Below are 19,990 nucleotides of genomic sequence, written 5' to 3'. Positions count from 1 at the left end.
CCAGATGAAGAGTTGAAGATTCTCTGCATTTACAGCCGCCAGCTTCCCCAAGAAAAGAGTCGACCATTTGAGCCGGCCTAGTTAGCCACACATACGTAATGTGGCACAAGATAGCTCCAGGAACAGAAACGGCTAGGTCTAGGATGCGGTTGATGAAGCCACCCAAAGAGAGAAAAAACGATCCTAAATTCATCTAGCGGCCAGGGGGGTCTTTGTAGGATTTGCAAGGCTTCAACTAGGCTGGAAAAAAAAACTCCACATGGAATGGGGGGTTATACAAAATAACGAGAGCGAGAAATTATGATCCTTGTCGATAGGGGAGATGAAACACGGGATGTGATGGGTTTTGCGATTCTTCTTTTGGTTTTATATTTGTTTTTGCCCCTGGGTGTGTCTTGTTTCGGGTCGAGGTGTTGTGGTCTGTGAGATTAGCGAAGGGTGTTGCACGAGTAATATGAGCGGGATGGGATGGAGTCTTTTGATGATGTGATGCGGTACGATACGATACGATGGGATGGGGCTGTGTATGTATGTAGACTCATTGTAGAGTGATATAGTGGATGGAGCTTATATTGGAGCTTATGAGAGCTGTGTTAACTACATCCTAAGGAAATTAATGGGAAGAGAAATAACAATAGAGAGTCATAATGTGAGGATTTGAGTCGATGAGATTATGCGTACAACGTTGCAGGGCTGAATCGGATGTAATTAACACGAACCCGAAGTCAGGAGAGAGAACGATGGATGGATGCGTGCTTTAAAACAACCAGACCAGATAAAATAGGGGGCAAATCACGGTGCTGACCGGCCGGTTTAAGTGGCGCCACGAATGGAAATGAATGAGGCAGTCGCCGGGCTGACGGGTCCGTGTTTATTCCTGGTGCGGGCAATGAGCGATCATACGAATTATTGAATATTGGATGGGAGTCAAAGCAGACGATTGAGAAGAAGAAGAAAAAAAAAAAAAATGAATTCGATAGATTTCAATGGTTTGCATTTGGCTGTTTGCGTTCGTTGGTGGGTTTGAGACTATTGGGATGTTGGCGTGATGGGGGTTTCGCCGAATGCGGGTTGTAGCTGGTATTATTTACATGGCATGAATCGCCAGGACACGATGTGATGTGATGCGATATGAACGAGGTCGTATTGCTGCATGCGCACGATTGCAGCCCTGAGGTGATTGTTTGCAGGGCTCTGTGTATGCAGAATCTGTACGAGTATGAGATTTCATGTGAGACAAGAGATGCGAAATGTCTCACTTAATCGTTGGCACTTATACGCCAGTCACCTCATCGATCTGTTGGTTTATCTACAACTTATACATGCATCTTATAAGCAGTGATGACACGAGACAATTTTAGATGAGCAGCGTGATGAAAAGGTATCGGTATTATACGAAGTATCAAAAACAACTGATTGCATGATGATACGGAGCTTTACGGGTGTTGTGCAGGTTCACGGGCCGCCCAAATTTCGCCTCCAGCTTTTCCCAAGCCGCGTGGGAAATTTTTCATGCTCAGGCCTGTCGAGCTGATTGGCCGCGCAGTCTTTGGGTCTTTGGGGGGACCCTGGACCAAATGATCACAGGCCCCCGCACTGCCTCGTCCTGACGCTTCGTGTTCAATCTCTATGTGGTCCAGTTCCATTCGATAATTTACAGCACTCTGAACTAGCAGCTAGTAAGGCAGAGCTCAGCAGCTGTCACGCCAATAGGCTGGGAATGGGAATAGGAAACGGGGGCCTAGCCGTGCCAATTGGTGATGTGATTTGCTGGGAGGCTTGAGGCGCTTTCAGGGGACGCCGGGCCCTGTACGAGTTGAGATGCCGCTAAGCCCAGCGCGTGAAATTAGTCGGTACGAACGCATTGCATTGCTTCTCCGGAGCGGCAGTACTTGGAGCTCCGTGCTAATCTGTGTACTGGCTTCGTGACATCTGGACACCTTGAGCCCAGCCCAAATAGATGGCAATTTCCTCTCTCCTTTTCCCTCCCATCCTCCCGCAAAAACACCACAGCCTTTTCACCTTTTGCCTCTTGAGACGACTTTGATTCTCTGCTTTGCGAGCATTGCATTGTCGCTCGTTCTTCTCTACGCTCACTACCAAAATATACTAGTTGCCTTACTTCTTTACTCCTCTTCTTTAAACCCCCCCTTTTTCTTAAACCTGCACATCAAGCATCGTCGCAGACATTCACCATGAAGGGTATGACGCGCCTCTCAACCACCATCCAAACCGGTGCTCCAATCTCCAATCCAATGGCAAGGCTAACATTCTCCCCTGCGCAGGACTTATTCTTGTCGGTGGCTTTGGCACTCGCCTTCGCCCTCTCGTACGTTCCACGCCAGCGATCCGACCTGCATCCCACCACCGCATTGAACGCGAATGGGGGGAGGGATGGAGGGGGAACCGCCAGAACCACAGCTTCACCACACCCCAGAGACTGACCATTGTGCGACGCCATCTAGACCCTGACGCTCCCCAAGCCTCTCGTTGAGTTCTGCAACAAGCCCATGATTGTGCACCAAATCGAGGCTCTCGTCGCCGCTGGCGTTACCGACATTGTCCTCGCCGTCAACTACCGCCCAGAGATTATGGAAAAGTTCCTGGCTGAGGTGAGTCCTGCACATGACCCCTCACTGCAACCCTTGCCTGGTTTTTTTTTTGCCTATTTGTTGCACCAACAAGCTTTTGCCCCCTAGCTGAGCTTCCCCTCCAATGACGTTGAGCATGAAGCTGATTGCGTACGCCCCATCATTAGTACGAGGCGAAATACAACATCAACATTGAGTTTTCTGTCGAGTCGGAGCCCCTCGACACTGGCGGTCCCCTCAAGCTTGCTGAGGGCATTCTTGCCAAGGACGACTCCCCCTTCTTCGTCCTCAACTCCGACGTCATCTGCGACTATCCCTTCAAGGAGCTCCTCGAGTACCACAAGAGCCACGGCGATGAGGGTACCATTGTGGTCACCAAGGTGGAGGAGCCCTCCAAGTACGGTGTCGTTGTCCACAAGCCCAACCACCCATCTCGCATCGACCGCTTCGTCGAGAAGCCCGTCGAGTTCGTCGGCAACCGTATCAACGCCGGCATGTACATCTTCAACACCTCCGTCCTGAAGCGCATTGAGCTTCGCCCCACATCCATCGAGAAGGAGACCTTCCCCGCCATGGTTGCCGACAACCAGCTGCACTCTTTCGACCTCGAGGGCTTCTGGATGGACGTTGGTCAGCCCAAGGACTTCCTTAGCGGCACCTGCCTGTACCTGTCTTCTCTCACCAAGAAGGGCAGCAAGGAGCTCACCCCCCCTACTGAGTCCTACGTCCACGGTGGCAACGTCCTGATTCACCCCTCTGCCAAGATCGGAAAGAACTGCAGAATAGGCCCCAACGTCACCATTGGCCCAGACGTCGTCGTCGGTGACGGTGTCCGTCTGCAGCGATGTGTCCTCCTGAGCGCCTCCAAGGTCAAGGACCACGCATGGGTCAAGTCGACGATTGTTGGCTGGAACAGCACCGTCGGCCGCTGGGCCCGTCTGGAGAACGTGACTGTTCTCGGTGACGATGTTACCATTGGCGACGAGATCTACGTCAACGGTGGTAGCGTTCTGCCTCACAAGTCCATCAAGGCCAACGTGGACGTTCCCGCCATTATCATGTGATTTAATTCATTTTTGATCACGTCTTCTCTCGGCTCGCATGTTATAACCATGCGTTGCTTTTCACATTGATTCTTTCATGTTGATTCATGCTTTTTTAAACAACAACTTTACTTCTATTTTTTTGATCTTTTTTTTTCTTGACCCATTTACGCCCCCATACATTCACCACTCCTCCAACATTTCTCAAAAGATACCCTGTCGGTGGGGGGAAAACAGTCTTTGAGAGAAAACCAACAAGCAACATTTTATATAATTACTACTAGTCTCGGCATCTTTTGCTCTTCTTTTTTTGCAAGATGTCTGCGCGTTATGTTGAGCTCCAAGTAAATCGTTTGGCGTCTCGGGGAACCGGTTGGCAAAGCATCTTGGAGGGACACGAAGGAGGGGAATGGGCGGTGGCTGAGAAGAGCTATGACGGACGAGGAACTGAAAATTTTACATGTATGAAAAGATGATAGCGTAGCGAATGAAGTGAATTTACGCTTAAGCTAATCACTTGGCCAAATGTTTGTGTTCCTCCCAGATGCGTTGTGTTTGGTGATGCTGTCTACAGGCTGGTACCTAGAATTTACAGGGCCTAATGTAGGTACCGCTGATGCTAGAGATGAATCACTACATCTCAAGATCTTGGTTTGGAATACCAAAAAGTAGATAATGAGGCTATCTAACGTAGATATGTATCTACCACAGATCCGAGGTAAGAAGTGCATATATCATTAAGCTAAACATTAGCAATGCTTGTTAGAATTGCTTCTGCTATCTGATTTTCTGCAAAGGTACTACTAAGATATTTACCTATGTATCAGTGGCTCCATCGTTTGCTCGGCATCGAATTCACTTGCTCCCATGACGCAATGCCAACCAAGTGATCAGGGCAGGAGCGCAATCGATGCCTTATCCCCAGGCAAAGCCCATACAAATGGGCAGCTGCCCAGCAGGTCTTTCTCCCTTCTGCAACGCTCGTTTCTCTGAAAGACTCAAACTTTTCAAGTCGGAGAGAGAGAAAATGTAGTACATTTCCCCTTCCTCCCCTTCTTCTCCCTATTTCCTTTGTCTGTTTTTCTGTGTCTTTTGCTGTGCCTTCGTCGTTTCGAATGCTCTCATGCGTTTTGTAAGCACCACCTCTACTTGTGCAATTCTGTGCCTTGATTTTTATGCTGCAATCCTCGGTCTTTGCGTGTCTCTTTGTGTTGAAGCTGTGTGCGCTTTTTATTTCGGTGTCTTCACGGCTATCCTCATCGGCAAAGCGGTCGTTTCTTTGGCAAACTTCGTATTCTCTTGAGTTGATCCTCGGGCCTTGTCCCATCCTTCCTCACCATGGCGGATGCATCGATGTATGACCCAAGGTGAGTTGATCTGAGCACTGATGTTGGAACGAAGCATCATGACTGACATATATCAGCAAACTATCTGAATATCCTGTCCCTGTTCCGCATGCCAACTATTCTGCTCCCGGAGTTGTGGTTTCCCTACCTCATGGCGTTGCCATCTCTGTTGTCATCGTTGGCCAAAAGCGTACACGCGAGGAGTCGGACTCGAATGAAGTGGCAGAGCCTGATTCGAAGCGCCCTGCGATTTCCATGGGATTGGGTGACGCGAACTCCCAAGACATTGACATGAGTGCGATTGTGAGCTGATTCGAATTTTTCTGGAATGAATCTGCACACTTACCTTACTGATACAAACAAACAGAATGTCTGCCTTTCTCCGCCCGGAAATTTCTGCTCAACTTCTCCAGGCAAATTCCACGTGGTTGACCCCCCTGAGCCGGGTGGATGGGGTCCAGATGATGACCACATTTGGAGCTTTCTGGAGTGTGCGACTGTAGTAGAACATATCAAGGATTCCCTCTGCAAAGAAACAGGAGGATCCTATTGGTATCGAATGTCATCACCTAACCAACAGGGACCTAATGAGAAGCTCATCCAAGATATGAGACTTGTTCCTGGCAAGACATTTTTTGACATTGGCGACATGATAAATGCGAAGAATAGGAATTTTTATGGTTCGGAGTTAGTTGAGCTGTTTGCAAGAGTCGTTCACACTGGCTGTGGCGGTTTCGGTTTCAAGAGTTTCCAATGTTTCAGGCTGGAAGATTTATTTGGTGGGAAACCCTACATCAGCGGCATTATGATGTTCAAGGACACCGAAAGTCCCATCTACTGCGAATATAGCCCGTTCCTTGCGGCGACAAAGACTGAAGACAAATGCTACTGCCTATGCGAAATTGTAGAGGACGATAAAACGGCGCTTCGCTGGTCTCTCCACATTTACGATATTCAACCCGTCTCATGGGAGGCCATTCGGAGCGTCCACGCCAACTTGGGCAAACAGGGTTTAGAATGATCTGGTACGGCATTAAGCAGACGGTCAATGAATGGCAATATAGTGGAGACTTTATCCCTTGGGTTGCTGAATTGCAGCTAGATTTCAATGTCTATTCTTTTCAAAGGATATCGATGTTCTATTCATCATGTTACGGTTTTCTATGTGGTGCCTTCTAAAACAACACTTTCTATAGTGTAATACCAGGTTTCCACTAATCTCTTACCCAGTGTCTTTCTTTTGTCAATATTACTCTCTCGCTTCCAGGCATCTATCTGCCATATTCGATGATCGTACCTTGGACCTTCTACAGTCTACAGTCTCGCATTTGGGGATGCACAATACAGGATTTTATATGTGATTTTTCATCTTGAAAAAGGGCAAGAGTTCTCGCTCCATCATTTGGCGCAGCTCACGCTGCTCCTCTGCGGTGGGAACCTTCAAAGTGCCATGTCGCCGGCGCCAGCTCTCGTCAGTCTCGCGTATCTCGGCATCAGGATCCTGGCCTGTGGAATCAACAAATTGAAAGGTGCGGTACTCGCAATTCTTCCAGCTTGTGGCTATATTCGCGCTGACGTCAGTTGCCAATGATTCTCATCATCCTTTCCTCTTTGATCATCCTTCAAAGCAAAGCAAGTCTTCAGGGGGGTTGCATCTTACGATATGTGTTGGTAATTCCGTGCCACTCCTCCGTCAAGAAGTGCAAAAACGCCCCGTGAGAAACAACAGCAATGTGCGCATCATCTCCCAAACCAGTAGCAATCTCCCTCAGCGTTTTTCTCGCCTCTCTCGCCCTCACCGCGAGCTTATCAAGCGCGGGCTCGAAATCGCTCCCCTCCCCCTTGAAGTTCCAGCCCTCGCGCATCCGACTGAGGTCGGCCTTTTCGCCAAACTCAGCCGCCAGCTTCTCAATTGACGACCCTGTATCTGAGGGAGCGTCAGAGCACTCCTGGAGGGTGTCGAGTGCAATCACGGGGCCGAGCGAGTCGGTGCCAAAGGACTGGAGGCAGGTGTACAGCGTGCGGCGCATGCCCGAGGCGACCAGGCCGCGGAGCTTGGCGTGGTGAGGGAAGATGCTGCGGAGGTGGTTGCATTGCTCGTTGCCGAGGGGCGTGAGGTCTGGGTCTGGGAGTTTTTCGTTTTCGGCGCAGAGGTTGTGGTAGCCTTGGGCGTGGCGCACGAGATGGATCGTGGGAGCCATTGTGTTGTAGGTATGTGGTTTTTGTTCTTGTGTATGTGAGAGATATATGTGTGCTGGATGACTTTCTCAAAGCACAGAAGCAAAGAAAGCCAAATTGATCAAACTATGAGTCTATGAAAAATAAAAAGAAAGAAAGAAAGTCAAGTACATCAAATTACGAGAATGAAGAAATAAGGATCCAACGACAAACAGCTAAGTCCTACACAGCCAAGATGAAGAACGTAATTCTCGGCACACCTACCACATTGAGCAATCCCGCCCAAAACCTCACTCCGAATGACTCAAAAAAAAAAGTTCTTGGTACCACAGCGGAGAGGGTCGCCCGGCTCCGAGGTGGGAGGCGAAAACAGCAAAAAACAAGGCCCCATCTTTTACCTCCGGCTCCGGCGATGGGCAAAGCGGGTGGGAATCAAACATGTATAAGGAAGCGAATATACATAGGGCAGCAAGGACACGCCCCCAGCCATATGAGTACAAAATTCCCTAAAAAGGTTCCTCACATGAGATACGTCAAACTCCGGCCCCGACGACCGGTCACTCAAAAAACGTCCACCGGGGAATGAAAAGCTCGAATATACGAGTATATTACCTAGTTGAGCCGTAGATGCGGCTCGTGCCAGGATACGGATGCTCCAATTGGTGCCTGTGGCGTGCTTAGTTTCCTGTGGCTGATTGCAGTTAGTGTGAGCCCCCCGTGTATGGATGAGTGGATAGAAGAGACGATGCGTTGCTGAGCGGTCTGGTTTGCCATTGTTGCATTGACGGTCATGCAGAATGATACAACTACATGTACCTCGGAGCTCCGAGAGGCTTCTCACGTACAAAGACACGCGACTGGGCTCAAAACGTCCTCAAGATGCGATTCAATGTGCCTCAAAAGAAAACATCCCCGTGTTTACATTTCGTAGGAAAGGTGAAAAAAAGGTCATTCTGACAGGCTACGGAACATCCATGTTACATCACCTGCTGTCCAGTCCTCGTATAACGCCGCGTCACAGTATAGAACTCCCCTTTTTGTCACTTTTAATCCGCGTCTCATGACAATTGCCGCCATTATTTCCCCCGGTTCAAATTAGATAACAAAAATCAAAACTCAATAAGTGCTTCCTCCTTAATCGGCTGTTGCTGTTGAACGGACTCATGCTGTGGTGCCGCGGGCATTGAGTACTGGGAATAACCAGCCCACTCAGGCGGAGGGGCAGGTGGCTGCTGCTGCTGCTGCTGCTGCTGCTGTGGCATGGGCATCTGATAGGGTGATCCTTGCGGCAGTTCCTGTTGGAAGGGCTGCTGAGTTGGAGCAGACGGGGCCTGAGAATGAACAGGCATGTGAGGTGTTGCGTTGGGGGGTTGTGCGAGTTGAGCTGGGGTCTGTAGGGGAGTTGCTTGCGTCTGTGCCGACACTGAGCCTCTATGGTACGGCATAGGTGATTGGTTCAGGTTGGGATACGGCGATTGGTTTGCGTCTGGCGCGGACCCGGGGGCGGATGGTCCGGTAGGTACGGCCTGTAGAGGTTGAGGGGCGTTGAAGTAGTATGAAGCGTTGGGATCTGCTGAAGGCGACGTAGCCGTTTGATGTGAGTACTGTCTTCGATCTTCCGGGTTTTCCTGCGGCTGCGGCTGCGGCTGCGGCTGCTGTTGCTGCTGAAACTGCTCAGGGGCTGAAGGGGTCTGGTTGTTCCAGCCATCGGCCGTCTGTAGCTGCTGTTGAGGCGCATAAGGTCCAGAAGGGGCATCGGGTGCTGGCATGCCAGCGTAAGGCGGATAAGGGGACTGCGGCATCGCATGTTGAGGAGGCATTTGATACAGTTGCTGCTGGCCTTGTGGCGCATAGCCCGGCTGCTGCTGGTTTGTATAGAAGCTTTCGGCGCCCACAGAGTTGCTCGGAGCGTGAGAAGGTATTGAAGGGTAAGGTCCGGAAGATTGGCGAGGAGGTGGCAGATTATATCCGCCAAGGTTCTGCTGACTATAAGCCTTTGATAACCGGTCTTCCAACATCCGGTCATAGTATCTGACAACCGTGGACAGCTTGGCATGAAGATCGAGGAGGGTATCTATTCGCGTTGTCAGCCATCGAAATCATAAGTGGGATGCCGGGAATCATTACCATGCTTGCTCATCGTTTCGCCGTAGGTTCGCGCAAGCTTGGGACGCAGCGATCCAATGCTATCATACAACTCCTGAATTTGCGGTTCTCGTAGGATGGTGCCAGGAGGCTGGGTCTGAAGCCGGTCAACCAAGGTGGCGAAGAGGTTGATGTTCTCAGCTTCCACTGCCGTCAGTTCGTAGTCGTTCTTTGGCAGCGTAAATGTAGCGGAGGAGGAGGCGGCGGGTCCGGAGGTCTGTTCCTTGAGCGCAGCAGCATGTCTCTGCTTTTGCTCTTCCATATCTGCTAGGGATGCAGCAATGGCAGCTTTGAGGTCGTCATCTTCCTCTTCAGCTTGCTTGGTGGCGGATGCGTCTCCTCCACTCGTGCGAGGTCCGTTGGTTGTCACAGGGGGGGCCCTGCCTCTGGATGCATTGTTGACTTCTTCCAAACTCATCGCCAATGCTTTTTTAAGATCTTCATCAAACCCGTCGTCGACGCGCGCATTTCGGGGTTGCATGGCAGATGTGCTGCGAGTTTTATGAGGGTACGTCGGTGTGCGGTCGAGGGATGGATTCGGTTCTTTGAACCCCTTGTTCGTGAGCTTAGCATAACACCCATCATCGACTCGCACAGGAGTAAGTATCCCGAGATGAGGCAGTGGGAGGGATTTGCTAGAACACTGCTGGTCAAAGCAGTTTCCGCAGTTTCGGCAATGGTGTTTTCGGTTGGTAAACGTGAACGCTGTTCGACATCGCATGCAAACATCCGAATCAATCCATTCAGGTGGCTATGTGACCTTTCGTTAGCTGACAGCCCTACAAAAATCGTGCCTAAAATACCGATGGCTTTCTTACCGCGCTGCTGTCAATCATGCTGCTCGCCACCGTCACTCGCGGGGGGAACTGATACCCCTCTCGCTGCAAACGTTTATAGACTTCGCCGATGTAGGAAAGCTCGTATCGTCCTTCTGTGGCACCGGCCCATGACTGGATCAGCTCGAGCATCTTGGATTTTACTTCGGCGTTGACGGCGACGGGCCCGACAGCTTGGAGAAGAGAGGTCAGGTTGTCCATGAACTCGCGGGAGGCGATTTCCGTGAGGAAATGAGACCCGCCATTCTTGACGCATGTATCCGTAAGCTATAGATGGAGAGCAGTGTTAGGTTGGGCATCAACTCAAACTCAACGGAGGAGACGGTAGAATAGGGCATGTCGGATAGCATACGTTGAGGGCGCTCAGCTGGGTGTTTGGGTTCTTGTTGCCGATGCGCCGTTTCAGCGACCGCATGGCCTCTTTGGGCGCCACCGTCTTGGACCTGATGACATCGGAGATCTCGAGGTTGAGCGCAATATCCTCCCTACACACCCCGTCGTTAGTCCGGCTTCGTTACGGGAGCGGCTGGGGACCACCGTACAGGCTGCTGCTCGTGGCCTTTTCGACCTGCTCGTCGAGAGCCGTGTTGGCCGAGTTTGACCACCAGCTCATCATGTTGACGGCGGCGATGGGGAGCTTGGCGTCACAGGGAAAGGAGAAACAAGGGGAGATGCGGAAACGAAGATGCGACGCAGAAAAGAAGAAGAAGAAGAAGAGCTCGGGGATGGCGATGGTGATGGAGCTGAGCTGAAGGTGAGGCTATGAGGTCCAGGTCCAGTCCGTCCTAGCCAAGTCCAGGTACTTTCGGCTCCGCTGACGACGCCGTTCAGTTGCGTCACGGCCGCGGAGGCACCAGCCGGAACAGTGGTTAATCCGCTACAGGCGCCGAGGCAGGCCTAAGCCAAGCCGTTCCTGTGCCTGTAATAACTGTAATTACACTTTGTGCAGAGGATGAACAGCACTGTCGGAACAATGAATATTGATTAAATGCATGTGCTTTCTGCAGGTACATGCTGGAATTATGGAGTCTGATGTTCCCCTTGTTTTTTTTGTCTCGTGCTCTCTTTGAGGTTTCTTTCTCCTTACAAGCATCGGTATGCCACAGACTACAGTGACATCCACAGTCGGCTCTCGGTGTTTCCACTGTCATATGCCTTGAGCCTTGAGTATCTACCGGCTTTGCCAGGCAGAAATCCATCCCTTACGAGCCAATATGCCTCGCCCCAGAGCGGCAAGAACCGAGCATTGCACGTAGTTCTCTTTTCCAAGTTGCTGGCTTTGTAGGAGGTATTACTAAGGTTTTCTACTTACCTAGCTCAAACTTGCCCACCAGCGTAGCTTGTATAAAATCTCTGAAGCATCAAACGCGGTGAATAATTGGATGGCTGCTAAGATTTATTCATGGGATATTTCTACTGTGGTAGTAATGGATGGTGCATTCAGCTTCATTGATAGTGAATGAACCGTGCTGCGATGACGTAGCGCTGCGAGATGTCAAATAGCCCACTTGGACAAGTCATGGGCATGACAGAGCTTCTAAATGAGGTATCGTGGCGGTGAGAGGCAAATTGAATACGGCGACACCGGCATGCCGTTGAACGCTGTAACTCAAATAATAGAAACAAAAGAATGAATAAGTAAAAGAGTATTGATATACCACAAGTCTGTGCACTTATTTGGTCGTGATGTGAATTGTCAGTGCTTCTTCGAGTATCAGGAATCAAAAGTCGAGAGAGCGCGTCAGCCAAGCCAATGACGACGCCCGGTTGTGGCTGATGCGTGTGCAATTTGGCGGCGCCGTCTCGAGGTACTTAATGACAGTTGCGGCATAGGCTGGAGATGCTTCTCAGTACAGAAGTTCATGTGGGGGCTACTTATATTCCTACTACGCTATTGTGAGATATGAAGTATAGAAAGAAAACCAGAAGTACTTTATACCCCACGTACGTATGCTAATCCGCCCAAGCTTGTACCCTGTGCAGCCTGGTAATTAGAGGCCTAGAAGTGGTGCAGCCCCCAATAGGCCAAGTCCCCAAACCGAGTCGCCAAAGCAGCTGACCACTCTATCGCCTTTTGTTGACAGCTTCACTCTCTCCATTCCCACGCACAAGACCAGGCCGGTCCGTCCTTTGGCCTGCGTACCACCGATTGCGGCCTTTTCACAAAGAACGACGCTCGAGATCCCGACTCTGAACCCCCCAGTCATACGAGAATGCTTTGTGCTGCCACAGCCCCTCCTCAGGGCCCCCGAAAGCCGCTGTCATAGGAAGCACGTCTGCGTCTTTGTCCCGCCTCTCAATGCTTGTCTCCCTGAGATGAAAAGACCAGACCTCGTATCAGATTCGATCCGTGCGCCCCATTGACGCCCGTCCCTTCCACGCAACCGGCGACATCACCGCTGAGGCGCCGCACAGCCAACGACAGCTGGGCGCCAACCACCACCAACCTCATATCCAACCTCTCCCGACATCGATGACAACGGCAGACCCTATCGATAGCGCGAGGCACCACATGGCCGTGAATGCCAGGCACAGCATGCCGCCTTCGGGCTACGATGGCATGAATGGCGGCTATGTCCCTCCCCCAGGCGCAACTGCGCCGCTTCCTCACATCGAGGATATGGTGGCCTTTCCCCAGGACATCAACCCAAACCAAACGATGAAGTCTTTGCTCGAGCAGGCTGAAACAACGCTGGCCAAGTCTGAAATGGGCCGTGAATTTGGGAAACCTGCCCTTGCCTTCAGAGACTACGTCAAAGCCTCGGTCATTGCCGTACAAATCATCCCCTCTCACCGTGAATATGTAGAACTAAAAAGCCGTCGCGACGACTGGAATAGAAGGCACCAGAACCTCTTGAAAAGGATATCCCAACAAAGTGACATATACGAGCAAATCAAGCGGGATATCATTGCAGATAATGAGAGAACTGGCGTGCGACCAACCCCTCCCGCCTCGACTCAGCAAAAAGCCACCGCAAATACCATATTATCACAGTCCTCCTCGATTCTAGATGCGAGTCCAGAAACACGACAACCTGTCAATGGACAGCAACCCGAGGCTCGCACAAACGGCTCACCGGGGAAGGTCAAGCCTACTGTGCACCCCAAGCCTCAATCTTTAGCTGGCCATGCCATCAAGCCCGGGCATACCCGGGCAGCCTCCGCTGCCTCGGCCATCTCCTCGACTCAAGCCATGTCGGATCTTGCCGCACGATTTGCTAACCTACGAGGCCCTCAGCCTTCGCCGGGGCAGGATCCTCGCATAAAGACTCACCAGATTGTCCCGCCGCCAAGCAGACCTGCCGGGCCCCGAGATATGCCACCGCCGCGCCCTAAAATATCATTAGATAGCGCAATCCCGGCGCTGCCAAAGATGCCTGATGCGATTTACAGTCCTTCGCGAGGTAGCATCTCCGGAGAGTCCGCTCGTCTTCCGCCTAGCACGCCACGAGGTCCTTACAGCCGTGCCGGGTCAATTGTATCCATTGGCAGCGCGACAACCACTCCTTTACCGCAGCAGCAGCAGAGCAATGACTATTTTTCAGCCCAATCACAAAGCTCTTCTAGAAACGGAAACAATGATACTCCATACCCCCCAGAGAGTAGTTTCAAGATTCCGGAAGGGGATAGAATTACACCCGAAGAGCTCTTTGAAGCCATGAAAGCAAAGGGTTCTATCTTAATCATAGACGTCCGTGCCCGCGAGGACTTTGATGAGGGCCACATCATGTCCTCCTCCACAATATGCATTGACCCCAGCATACTTTCTAGGCCGAATATTTCTGCCGATGAAATAGCTGAGAGCCTGGTTCTGTCCCCAAATCAGGAGCAGATTCAGTTCGAAAGACGAGCCAGTTACGATTTGGTGGTATTTTATGACCAGTACTCAGAAAAAATTCCCTCCCCTTGGAATACCGAAGAAGCTGCTCTTTTGTCCCTACATCGCGCCTTGGTACACCTCAGCTACGGACACGAGCTGCGAAATTCCCCAAAGTTGCTCAAAGGCGGGTTGGACGCATGGGTCGATCTCATGGGCTCTGCTTCCCTGCAGTCGACGGCTCCGCCCAAACCCAAGAAGATTTCATTGGTTCGACAAGGTCCATTCCAACGGCGGCCGTCTCAATATCTGGGAAAGCCACTGAGACCGGACATTGTCAAAGTCTGGCAACAGGCTGTGGAGATTGAAGAAAAGGAGACTGAGACGGCGACAGAGCAGGCCTTCCACCGCTCAACGGAGTCTTTCTTGCGGAGGTTTCCTTCTTTGTCTCTGCAGGAATCAATGACTTCCCCCGCCATTGTTGAACAAAGGACCCCGGGCTACGGCTCGTCTCACCAGGTTGATCTCTATACCGACCTGCCTTCTCCTCCCACACGACCAGCTCCAGCATTGCCACGATTAAGTTACAGCAGTCTGTCTCAGACGGTCGAAGAACATGACATGTACGACGAACCAGCTCCGACACCACCTGCACCGCCGCCTTCTGAGAAGGTCTTTTACACGGGCCTAAACAACCCTCACAATTGGTGTTATGCAAACAGTACTCTACAGTCATTATTGGCGTCGCCCAATTTTGGAAGAGAATTGAGCAATTCAGAATGGGTTGATAGATACTCAGCACCAAGAAAGGACGATGAGAAGATTGACCAACCCCAGTTGATGATCAAAATAATATCAAACTTATTCCATTGGATGACGACGGGAAAGTTCAAAACCATGAAGGCTCAGACGCTAATGGTATGTCATGTTGCTTCCTCTTTCGTCGCCATTTATTCATCCCAAGTACAATGCTTACAGGATTCTTTTCTAGGACTATTCCCTCCATCTTTGCCAGCACAGTCAAACCATCTCCAAGTTTGGTGGCAATGGGCAACAGGACGCTCAAGAATTCATGTCCTTTTTATTAGACTACCTCCACGATGAAACCAACTCTCGCCGGAACCTCAAAGGCAACATCCCACAGCCAAGCACGATTCCTCAAGCACGCCTGCAGGCTGCTGTTGAGTATTGGAAGAATTACCAAGAGCTGAATCGATCCATCGTTGATCGCTACTGGCGTGGTCTTGAGCTCTCAACAGTCGACTGCCAACGGTGCCACAAGCAGACACACACATTCTCAACGTTTGACTTGGTTTTCGCGCCCGTCGGTAAGAATCAAGACATTACTCTTGAGGACTCCTTCCGAGAACACAACGTTGTCAATACGCTCGACAACTTTGCATGCGACACGTGCAAGAGAAACACAAAGGCTATGCAAACCACCTGCTTTGCCCGCATGCCTCCTTTGCTGTGTCTGAGCTTCCGCAGATTTGATTTTGACAAATCTGTCGGAGATATCAAGAAGTCGACGAGAAAAGTCACTTGGGACTTTAACGAGATTGACCTCACACCATACTTCATGCGGACAGGCGAAAACTCGAGCGACAGGGCCTTTTCGGGGCCGTTCAAGTATCAGTGCTACGCTGTAATTGTTCACAGCGGCAGCAAGACTGACAACGGACACTATTACGCGTATGTGCGGGACTCGAGCACTCATGATCAGTATGCGTGGTACCGCTGCGAAGATAGCCAGGTCACCAAGGTGCGGATCGGCACCAACGATGCTACCGACTATAAGGAAAACGTGTTTAGATCTGGGCGAGACACGGTTCCTTATCTGGCGTTTTTCAGGAGGAAAGATAGCTGAATGGGGGGGGTTTCTCTTCTCCTCCATTCCACTTCCACAATGCTTTGTTAGGCATAAACACAATGAGCGAATCATCTCTATGGGGAGAGCAATAGAAGGAGAGAGAGAAGCTGTAAACTTGTACATCTGTTTTTCTTTTTCCCTTCAGTGTACTTTGGCGTGTACCTTTTTCATTTTACCAATATCCATCGCGCATGTAAAGAGCCATTTCTTTGTTGTTGTTATATTACTTGTTCAGCCTGTATGTCTGTGTGTGTTTTACCTTTTTACTTTTGTATTCTCGGTTCTTGTATGTTTTAGCACCTTAGGATGTCGGTAGGCGAAAGCATGGCAATGGAGTTTACATATACTATTGTAAATGTATTACACTGGCGTTATTACAATACCAGCGAGAAGCATTATTACTGTCATCTTTTGATTTCCATCTCCAGTTACAATTCATCTGTGTACGAATAAACATCTACATCTACCATGGACGAAGTTCCATCTTCGCAGTCAACCAAATCTCCACATAAAACAGAATGAGCAAGAGAAACAAGCAGCATTAGAGATCAAAAGTGGTATAAATGTCATTAATTAAGCCCACGCCCCAAGAGCAGTACAAGAGAGGCAAATTAAATCACGTCGTGCTACATGGCCTGAATCACAACGGCGGTATCAGGTATCATCATCATCCCACCACCTTTCTTCATTCCCATTTACACCAAGCCACACCTTTCATCACTCCCGTCTCGTAGCCTCTTCTCGCCATCTTCAGCACCAAAAAAAAATCAGAAAAAAAGGGGATACAAAGGAATTGCGTCTGCGGAGAATGTTTAAGGAGCGTGCTTCAAGCACTCGTCGATCTGCTTCTTGAAGGCCTCTCGGATGACTTTCCTGTTAAGCTTCTGAGTAGCAGTGACCAAACCCTACAGAAAGAAGAACTGTCAGTATACACATACGGCTCAGTGGATAGAGGATGCAAACTTACGCTGTCAGGTGTCCACTCAGCATCAGTAACAACAACGCCGCCAATTGTCTCCAAACCAGTCAAGCCAGATCGCTTAGCGGTAAGCTGCAGATCCTTGAGAACTGCCGACTGAACCTTGGGGTCATGGTGCATGCTGTGCTCGTCAACACCAAGCTCCGCTGCCTTGTCAGCCAGAACCTTCTCGTTGGCCATAATGATGGCGATGGGGCGGTTGTGCTCCGGATCAGCGTGGATCATGACATTAGCAACCACCTGGGAACCTCGGTAAACAGCCTCCAGCTTCTCCAGGGCAATGTACTCGCCACCCTGCATCTTCACAAGGTTCTTGACGCGATCAATGACGCGCAGGTGACCGTCGGCATCGAACTCGCCGATATCACCAGTCTTGAACCAACCATCGGCGGTGAGAGCCTTGGCAGTCTCTTCTGGGTTGTTGTAGTACTCCTTCATGATGGGGAGACCTCTCATCCAAATCTCGCCCTGGGGAACCTTGGCATCGGTGGAGTATCCGATTTCGGGAATCGAAACGAGCTTCACTTCAATGGCACCAGAAACGGGGCCAATGGCGTTGGCAGTGTACTCAAGCGGGTTTCCCAGTGAGCCGTTGGCGCAGGTTTCGGTCAAGCCATAGCCAGTCAACATGGGGGCGAGAACGAGGGACAGGAAGTGCTTCGTGCTGTCCGAAATACCACTGGCACCGTTCATGGTGAAACGAAGCCGGCCTCCAGTCAGCTGTCGAACTTTGCTAAAGACAATGCTGTCGAAAACGCTGGCAAACGGAAGCTTGTTGCGCGACATGAAGCTCTTGTAGCTGAAGGCTCCCCAGAATAGCGACTTGAGAACGGGGCTAGAAGATTCCAGCTTCGCCATGACTCCTTTCCTGACAGTCTCCCACACCTGGGGGACACCAACCATGACGGTTGGTCGCAGTTCCCGCATGTCACCAGCGCAGTTCTTCATAGAAGTGTCGGAAAGAGTCCTGGGGTTTCCGTATCCCAGGCAGCCACCAATGGACAAGACGAGGTTCTCAAGGGCCATTTCGAAGATGTGCGCAAGAGGAAGATAAGCAAGGACAACCTCCTTGTCGCTAATGGTCTGGCCGACGGAGGCGAGGAGGCCCGTAACTAATACCAGAAAAAGTCAGTATCAAATCATGCCGCTATGCAACAAGGCCAGCTACATACCTCCCGCAACAAGCGCCTCGTGGGTGATGCAGGCACCCTTGGGAAGACCAGTGGAACCAGAGGTATACATGACGCAGAAGACGTCGGATGGGTTGCCAGGGTTGGGCTCAACCATGTTCTCCTCGCCGAGCTTGCGGAGGTCCTCCCACGTAATGACGCGGATATCCGGGTTCTCCTTCTTGTAGGCTTCGATCTCGCCGCCGGCAGTGAAGATGCAGTCCTCGTTGACGATGACAGTCCTGACCTTTGATTTGCGGATGGGGCCAGCGGCGGTCTTGAGCAAGTGAGGGTCGACGTACATGGCCTCAGCATCGGTCTGGACGAGCGAGTGCTCGACGCCGCTCTCGCCGAGGGTGTCGTAGGCAGTGACGATGGAGATGCCTTGGGAGGCACAGGCATGGGACATGGAGATCCAGTTCACACTACAAGACGAGAAAAGGATTCATTGTTAGCGAATTCCACGCCTTGAAAGCATTGGCTACTAGAATTGTATGGCTTACCTGGTTGTGCCGAACAGATGCAGCTTGTGAGAGCCGCTGTAGCCCAGCTTGCGCAGGCCGGAACCCAGCTGCAGAACGAGAGTCTCATACTCCTTGAAGGTCAAGAAGTCGAACTTGGACAGCTCAAAGTACTGCCACTCCTTGTCCACCTCGACAACCTGGCCATCAATGTTCTTGGGGACCTTCTTGGTCTCCTTGTGCAGCTCAATGAGCCTCCGGTGGCCCACGGCAAGGTGGTTGGGATACTCGCGGGCACTGCGGCGGACAATGTCGAAGACAGTGTGTACGTCATCGTGAGGAGTGGTGAGAAGGCCGTCCTTGGCTGCTGGGTGGCGACGCGGGATCGTCTCGCCAGGGACCTTTTCGTAGCCGGAAGCTTCGATGGTGAAGGGCGGCTTGCGCACCTGGGTCAAGGGCATGACGCCCACAGTCCAGTCCGTCGTCATCTTGAGGGTAGTTGGTGATTGTTTGCTGCGACGAGTGACCTAGAGGGAGGACGGAAGGGGAGGAAGAGAAGAAGAGACAGAACGCGGAGGAGATTAGAGCAGTCGAAAGGATAACTTTGCTCGTGCCGGGGGTAGTTGCAGGGGGGAGGGGGTGAGGGTCCGGCTTTTGTCTGAGCAGCGGAAGCTTCCTGTCTGACGGATCTAGAGCTATAAGCAGGAGAGGCAATGAGACACGCTTGACGGCGACGACGAAGCGGGAGAATTCAGAACGAATGAGTGAGGGGAAGCAGACAGAGGAGATAAGAAATAGGAAGAAGGAAAAGGGAGTTGGGACACAGTTGGGCAATGATGCAGCGCAGTCCAGTCCAGTCCAGGCAGATGCAGGGAGAGAGAGGGAGAGGAGAGCGAGCAAGCTTGGAGGCAATGGAAAGGCAAAAAGCTGGAGGCAGCGCGAGGCAAGGCTAAAGCTTAGGTTGGTACAAGTTACGTAGCCGGGACTTGCCAGGCCAGGCGGGCGACCAGGGCGGCGTACCGGTACATGTACCTGTTGCAGCCAATGCCATTGAACATTCTACTGTAATTTAGGGGAGCTCTAGCCACTGCAGGCCATCACAAACGATTGATTGCAGCGCTGCAGTCGCCCACCCAATGTCTAGCTCAAGGCAGCTAAGCTGCAACTTGAAGCTGCGCTACTGTGATTGCTCCAAGTCCAACCCACCGACCCCCTGCAACACCCGGCCAAGAGCAACTTGATTTTTGCCGGGTCTGGTGGCGTTCTGGGGGAATTTTGTTGGGTCCAAGACGCTGCATGGGTTGTGTGACGCTACTGTAAGCTCAACTGCTTTGCTGGGCTGCTTTTGCTCCCGAGTTCCCCCTCGCCGCGATTTTTATGCCGTGGGGTCCGGGACGCGAGGTATCGGTACTTGTCTTGGTGCCTATCCTCGTACATACAAATTAGGTGCTACCTGATTTTACCTTGGGAATTGAAGTCAGTTTCCGAGGTACGGATACGGCACCTTGATGTAGGTACACGTGTAGATTCCTCCAGCCTCGTGTGCAATGCCAAG

At 51.2% G+C, this 19,990-nt stretch overlaps 6 protein-coding genes across 6 annotated transcripts; 3 read left to right on the top strand and 3 right to left on the bottom strand.

Annotated features, from left to right (window-relative positions):
- Positions 1 to 2,195: 2,195 nt before the first annotated feature.
- Positions 2,196 to 3,655, top strand: T069G_02533 (nucleotidyl transferase domain-containing protein; the record flags this gene model as incomplete). Its single annotated transcript, XM_056169743.1, has 4 exons — positions 2,196 to 2,202; positions 2,286 to 2,329; positions 2,466 to 2,612; positions 2,759 to 3,655. 4 exons carry the CDS (start codon positions 2,196 to 2,198, stop codon positions 3,653 to 3,655), a joined length of 1,095 nt encoding a protein of 364 aa, XP_056030635.1.
- Positions 3,656 to 4,972: 1,317 nt separating this feature from the next.
- Positions 4,973 to 6,001, top strand: T069G_02532 (uncharacterized protein; the record flags this gene model as incomplete). The annotated part of the gene is made up of 3 exons (XM_056169742.1): positions 4,973 to 5,001; positions 5,058 to 5,283; positions 5,348 to 6,001. 3 exons carry the CDS (start codon positions 4,973 to 4,975, stop codon positions 5,999 to 6,001), a joined length of 909 nt encoding a protein of 302 aa, XP_056030634.1.
- Positions 6,002 to 6,331: 330 nt separating this feature from the next.
- On the bottom strand, positions 6,332 to 7,181 carry T069G_02531 (histidine phosphatase superfamily (branch 1) domain-containing protein; the record flags this gene model as incomplete). The annotated part of the gene is made up of 2 exons (XM_056169741.1): positions 6,332 to 6,540; positions 6,641 to 7,181. The coding sequence occupies 2 exons, from the start codon at positions 7,179 to 7,181 to the stop codon at positions 6,332 to 6,334; spliced, it is 750 nt and encodes a 249-aa protein (XP_056030633.1).
- A 1,086-nt stretch (positions 7,182 to 8,267) lies between these two features.
- T069G_02530 (VHS domain-containing protein) lies at positions 8,268 to 10,755 on the bottom strand (the record flags this gene model as incomplete). Its single annotated transcript, XM_056169740.1, has 6 exons — positions 8,268 to 8,489; positions 8,565 to 9,232; positions 9,286 to 10,054; positions 10,122 to 10,406; positions 10,492 to 10,624; positions 10,682 to 10,755. The coding sequence occupies 6 exons, from the start codon at positions 10,753 to 10,755 to the stop codon at positions 8,268 to 8,270; spliced, it is 2,151 nt and encodes a 716-aa protein (XP_056030632.1).
- Positions 10,756 to 12,675: 1,920 nt separating this feature from the next.
- On the top strand, positions 12,676 to 15,823 carry T069G_02529 (ubiquitin carboxyl-terminal hydrolase domain-containing protein; the record flags this gene model as incomplete). The annotated part of the gene is made up of 2 exons (XM_056169739.1): positions 12,676 to 14,874; positions 14,948 to 15,823. 2 exons carry the CDS (start codon positions 12,676 to 12,678, stop codon positions 15,821 to 15,823), a joined length of 3,075 nt encoding a protein of 1,024 aa, XP_056030631.1.
- Positions 15,824 to 16,638: 815 nt separating this feature from the next.
- Positions 16,639 to 18,923, bottom strand: T069G_02528 (AMP-binding enzyme domain-containing protein; the record flags this gene model as incomplete). The annotated part of the gene is made up of 4 exons (XM_056169738.1): positions 16,639 to 16,731; positions 16,794 to 17,917; positions 17,978 to 18,399; positions 18,478 to 18,923. 4 exons carry the CDS (start codon positions 18,921 to 18,923, stop codon positions 16,639 to 16,641), a joined length of 2,085 nt encoding a protein of 694 aa, XP_056030630.1.
- Between the last annotated feature and the right edge of the window lie 1,067 nt (positions 18,924 to 19,990).

This window comes from Trichoderma breve, chromosome 2 (assembly GCF_028502605.1).
Source record: "Trichoderma breve strain T069 chromosome 2, whole genome shotgun sequence".
Taxonomy (NCBI): Eukaryota; Fungi; Ascomycota; class Sordariomycetes; order Hypocreales; family Hypocreaceae; genus Trichoderma; species Trichoderma breve.
Note: the sequence above shows the minus strand (reverse complement) of the source record. Positions and strands in the feature narration are given on the sequence as shown.